The sequence below is a fragment of the Panthera onca genome, chromosome A3 (genome assembly GCF_046562875.1).
Source record: "Panthera onca isolate mPanOnc1 chromosome A3, mPanOnc1 haplotype 2, whole genome shotgun sequence".
NCBI classification, from domain to species: domain Eukaryota; kingdom Metazoa; phylum Chordata; class Mammalia; order Carnivora; family Felidae; genus Panthera; species Panthera onca.
In genome coordinates this window covers 132,306,032-132,312,031 of record NC_138341.1, presented here as the reverse complement: position 1 = coordinate 132,312,031, position 6,000 = coordinate 132,306,032, and the positions used below count along the sequence as shown (strand labels likewise).

General features: G+C 45.0%; 1 protein-coding gene across 2 annotated transcripts in view; it reads right to left on the bottom strand.

Moving 5' to 3' along the window:
- Positions 1-3,108: 3,108 nt before the first annotated feature.
- Positions 3,109-6,000, bottom strand: part of DOK5 (docking protein 5) — a 150,992-nt gene continuing 148,100 nt past the window's right edge. For both annotated transcript variants that reach the window (XM_060620671.3, XM_060620679.3), the window contains one exon: positions 3,109-3,601. In XM_060620671.3, the coding sequence (XP_060476654.1) occupies positions 3,537-3,601 (65 nt within the window). In that variant the 3' untranslated portion in view covers positions 3,109-3,536. The remainder of the gene's footprint in view (positions 3,602-6,000) is intronic.

Below are 6,000 nucleotides of genomic sequence, written 5' to 3'. Positions count from 1 at the left end.
TGCTTAGGTATTATCTGTGGTTGCTTTTGCAATACAGCAAAAACAGAGACCATATGCCTAAAATATTTATATTCTGGCCCAGTAGGGGTGCCTGGGTGGCTCAGTCGGTTAAAGCTCCAACTTCAGTTCAGGTCATGATCTCACAGTTCATGAGTTCGAGCCCCACATCGGGCTCTGTGCTGACAGCTCGGAGACTGGAGCCTGTTTCGGATTCTGTGTCTCCCTCTGTCTCTCTCTCTCTGCCCCTCCCTGGTTCTGTCTCTCGCAAAAATAAACAAACACTAAAAAAAAAAAAAAAAAAAAAAAAAAAATTATCTTCTGGCCCTTTAAAGAAAAGTGTGCAGCCTGTGTTAGGGATTGATACAGCTGGCTCAGGAAGCAGAATATCTGGGTTCCAATGCGAGTCGACCATTTAGTGGCTATTAAAGTAATTAAACAAGGAGGGCACTAGGGCCCTGGTAGCCTCCGTAAGCAAACCAAAACATAAGCAAACCAAATGTAAGTCAGAGTCAATGCATGGGACTCCGAGGAAATGAAATGTTTAAGAACAGCCAATCACAAGCAGCTTTCTCAAATAAAACAACCACTTAAGCTAGAGTCAATCAGATAATTTCCTTGCTTTGCTTCCACATCTTGTCTATAAAAACCTCTTGCCAGGTCCTATGTCTGGAGCACCTCTAATCACCTTTGGCTTGGTGCCACCCAATTCCAACAAATTTTGCTCAAATAAACTTGAAAAGATTTTTTGTTCTGTTTTGCAAGTAAACTTGAAAATTTTAACATGCCTCTTCACCTCCTAGCAAAGCTAAGAGATCTTGGGCATATTATTTAGATGACTCAGGCTCCTTAAGACTCAGTTTCCCCATCTATAAAATGGGGACAAAAATTATACTTACCTCATGGACCTGTCGTGGAGATTAAATAAGAGAAGACAAGTAAAGCACTTAGAATAATAGTGCTTGACAATAAATAAGAAGCATTAGGATCACCTAACAGAACTCTCCTCTCTCTCTTTTTTTCTTTTTGTCAATATGTTTCATTTTCCACAAGTCCTAGGGGCTCCTGGCTGGCTCAGTCAGTTGAATGTTCGTCTCTCGATTTTGGCTCACGTCATGGTCCCAGGGTCGTGGGATCGAGTCCCACTTGGGGGGCTCCACAGGAGCCTATTTAAGATTCTCTCTCTCCCTCTGCCCCTCTCTCCACTTGCACTCTTTCTCTAAAAAAAGAAAAACAAATTAAGTCCTAAAGGAGGTTTTGATGTTTAGTTAACTACATTCAGCAACATTTCTTTACACACTCATTAGCTTTAGACGTGCTCCAGGAACTCTGACTTCATTAAAATTATAATTATTTAACTCCGTTCCTTTTATCTCCTTCTTCCACTTAAGCCCCCATGTTGGCAGCCGAGACCTTGGGAACCAGGGAGAACTTTTTACGAGACACTTTTGGGAGAAAAGGAAAATAAAACAAAAGCCAGCTAGAGTAAGGACAACAAAGGGTGAGGGAATGCTCAAATGTGTGTGGCGAACCAAATTTTAAAAAGATGACTATGAATCTACCCGGGAGAAGGCAGATGAGCTAACGTAATGGGAAAAGCAGCCACACACAACACAGAACACACACGTACCCCAACAAAGCACTAAATCACTTACGTGTCCCTAACCCACTAATTAATCCTCGGCTGAATTTAACCCTCCTCCCCCTCCCAGTGTTTCCCCACCTCTGAGACAAACACATCCTAACCAGCAGTGTCCTTGGAGATCCCAACTAACTCAGATCCAACTGGGAATTTAGCTCGGCAAACTTGGATTTTAGCAGGGCCTTTGGGGTTTCACTGGTCAATCTCCATTTTGGGAAATTATGCACGTTTCGGAGGAAGCACAAATGAAAGTGAATCTTTTTCTGGCCCTTGCTTGGTGTTGAGTAAAATTCACACCTTTCCCTAGAAAATACAGGATAGGATTTTCCAGGGAAAATAATAATTTTAGCAGGGCCTACCTCAGTACCTGGCACTGAGAAAGTATACAATCGATAATAACTTGCCTCCCCTCGTAGAAAGAATCCTATCCCCAGGATAGGAGTTTATTCAACCACCCAGTCAATCATCACATATTTTTCAATCATGAGCTACGTGTAAGGCACAGTTCTCGTGCCTGGGAAACAGGATTGCCAGATTTAGCACAGAAAAATTCGGACCATCCCAACAAATTTCAGTCTAAGATATGCAATGAGCCATTTTTAGTGTAATTACATCTCATGCAATGTTTTGGATATACTTACACTAAAAGAACAGTCATTGTGTATCAAACTTAATCGACGCCCTACACTCTATCAGGGAACACTAATGACGACAGAGTGGTGACCGAGATACACAGAACCCTGCTTCCCATGCAGTCATAGCCATTCCAGCCTCGGGAGCTCCCGGGGTTTAATTCCCACCTGGAAGCTCCCAGGGGGAAAGCCTGGGGAATAGAATGACCGTCTCTTCAGAGGCACATGGCCCACTGGGGACCCATTTAGCAGATGTCACTCTGTGTTACAACTGCAACTTTATTTCCTTGTCATGCTCCTATGCACTTGAAGTCCTTTGTGACAGGGCCCGCATATCTCTTTATCCCTGTACCCCTGGATTCTATCTAGCACAGCATCTGGAACTGGAAGATGCTCAGTGCAGACCAGCTTCGTGAATGAGTGGGCAAACGCGTAAACGGTTGCACAGACGTCAAATGCAATGCCAGGCCACGGTCATGGCTCGTAAGGAAGATATTCACATACCTTCATAAACACTGGAAACATAAGAGAAAACCAAGTAGTCAGAATCCAAAGAACATAGGGGGTGAAGAATGTTCTTTTATTTTGAAATGTTTTATGAAGGTACTCCAAATAAAACAAAGGCTTTTAAAAAACGGAGGTGGGTGATTGGAGGAAGATCACGCGAGAGCAACATTATAACCCCGTGGAGAATACTAAAGGGCCCTTTGAAGATATTTCTTAACCTCACCGGTAAGAGTCAGGTCAAAGCGCTGATTTCACGTGTCGGTAATATAATAAAAAATAACTTCCAGTAGTTAACCAGAGCCGTAGCATTAATAACTGAGGGATACGGTATCAGCAAATAACAAATAATGAAGAGCCATTTTATTGTCAGTACTGACTGTCATACAACTGAAACACTCAGAAGGGAAATCACAAGAATCCACAAAAGGGCAGATTCAGAGGAAGTGGAAGGGACACAGTATCTACGATAGAAAATCATTTTGCGGCATTGACTCCTTTCTGTCCAGCTGTAAAAGGGGGAACGAGAAGTCGAAATCTATAGAGCATGTTTCAATCACGCTAAGATTTTTTAAAAAAAGAAAAAAAAAAGAAAGAAAAAGACAAATATTGCATTGCCGTTTCCCAATGACCACACGATCAGCCGGGGACTTTCAGATTCTTTCCTTCGTGGTTTCCCTTGCTGTCATCTTGCCGCCTCGAGGGTCCGCGGTGGCTGACGCATCCCAGGTGCGTCCCACAACCACTCTGGGCAGCTCGTGTCAGTGCTCAGATCGGTAGGCAGGAAAAGTCTCTGTTCGATGAAGCTTCAGAGGGCTGGCAACATCTTTTCCAAAAAAAAAAAAAAAAAAAAAAAGAATTTAAAAACGGCAGTTACATTTCAAGAAAGCCCCCGATCAAATTAGCTAGCGACAAGTTTCTATATAACAGAAGGAAGTGATATGCAACATAGGACTTTTTTCTCCAGAGGCCACTCACAGTGATATGCAAATAAGAGTCAGGAGAGGCTTCATGATTACCATATCATTTGCATGTGGTCTTTGCACTGAGCTGTGATCAGACCGCTAGCGGTGACATTCCTCCTTAATCTTTAAAATTTTTCATCAACCCCTATATTCGGGGTATTTCAAGGAAATGAGAAGAATCATAGGACTAGGAAATCTTTTGTGTAGGCACTCTTTGGAAACCTGATCAGAAATAAGGCAATATTATATTTATATTTAGGAAATTTTTTTATCAGGAGGACTCCCTAAAATCCACACAGGCTTTATTATTTCAGGTGTAGGTTCCAAACCAAGAAAAGTGAAGAAGCCAGGAAGGCAGCTCCAAGGGCTACTGTCAGCAGCCTTTGTGACCTACGACAGGGGCTGGCCAACCTTCTCTATAAAGGGCCAGATACTAGATATTTCAGATTTTGCAGACCGTATGGTCTCACTGCAGCTACTCAACAAAAGCGACCCGGTGAATACGTGACAAATGGGCACGGATGTCCCGCAAAACTTCGTTAACGACAACAGACAGCAGACCTGGTGGTTTGGCCGGCAGGCCACCCGTCCGCCAGTCCCCTTGGACAGGGCGCTTGATTTTATACAAACAAGAGGTTTCACCGCCACCTGCTGGCTAGAGGTTTTACCACAAGCTGCGAAATTCACGCTGCTGGCTATGGAGCAGCTCTGAGCAGGAGCAGAGCCCGGGTCCGGCCCGGGCCACACAGCAACAGGGCTGCAGCTACATGGAGCACCCATGCCCCGCTGGAGAGGGAGACGCAGGACCCGAAGCAGGCTCCGGGCTCCGAGCTGTCAGCACAGAGCCCGACGCGGGGCTCGAACTCACCAACCGCGAGATCCTGACCTGAGCTAAAGTCACACGCTTCACTGACTGAGCCATCCCGGCGCCCCTAAAACAATGCTGTTTTCAAATACTGTGCCAAGCAAAAAGGTTTACGTGGCACATGGCTGAGTGCACCGTCCAGCGCATTGTCACAATGGCCCCGACCTCCGTCAGACCTAGTCAGAACCTTTCGGACATTAAGTCATGGACTCAGATATTTGCAAGCCTCAAATCAGGGCCGTAAGGAAATCTATAGTCATACAGTCACTGGTACACAACAGCAGTGGTTATTATTAGAGCAGCTTGAATACTAAAACATCCCAAACCCAAGAGATCGTTTCTTCCGACCTCCTGACCATTTTGAACACAGATTCTATTTTCTTTCCAGTACACACGTGTGCACACGCTGTCACATAGAGAAACTGTGCTGATGAGTTTGGATGCTACGGGCTCACCTCGCTGGCTCGGTCGGTGGAATATCTGACTCTTGATCTCAGGGTCATGAGTTCAAGCCCCATGTCGGGTGCAGAGATCACTCAGTGAGTTGGAGTGCGACAGGTGAACATCCTGGTACGTCTTTGTCACAGTTTGATAAAAATTCCCAAGGGAAGCAGACAGTGCACAAACAGTATCAATGCAAAACCCAAATCAAGTACAAAGCCCTTCCGGAACCTTCATCTGTGGCTCCTTAGGCTCTAAAAGTTTGAATAAAAGGACTCAGAGTGTTCACCTGGGGTCAGATTGTAGTGAAACCCCTACAGCTTCTATCATGCTGGCTAATTGAACGCTGGTTTTAAAGACAGGTGGTGGAGTCACCTGTCCCACAATTTTTCAGTTCACACGAAGATCATGAGCTGGTACCGGCCTGCAGACCCCATCTGGGCCCATGTTCTCTGGCCTGCACAGGTCATAACACATTGGGAATTGACTGTCACTATTCAAATAACCTCAAAAGTTCTGTAAAGGTGCCGATTTCTCTGTTCTCCTGTAAAACTGGAAAACACACTGGGCCTATCTTCTGCCCCAGGGTCCCTGTGATTCACCAGAGACCAACCCACACCCACCTGTGCCCTGTCCCACTGTTTGCGTGTCCTCCCTGGTCCAGAGAGACATGAGAGTTCGAGACCTTCATTTATTTGTTGCCTTTTGACACGTGTTCAGATATTAATCTCCCTTTTCTTAACCGATGCACATACCACGTATGTGACTACGTTAGAACTAAGATGGAAAAAAACAATGCCGACTTGCCACTTGCTCTGGGAACCTACATCCTTAACTAGGTAAATCGCACGGGCTGGAATCAGTCCTCTGGAGGACCTGTTTCCATCGTACGGTATGTGCCTTGGAAACAGTCATGGCGGCAGGATTTCGTCTCCCGGGTAAGAATATACGAAA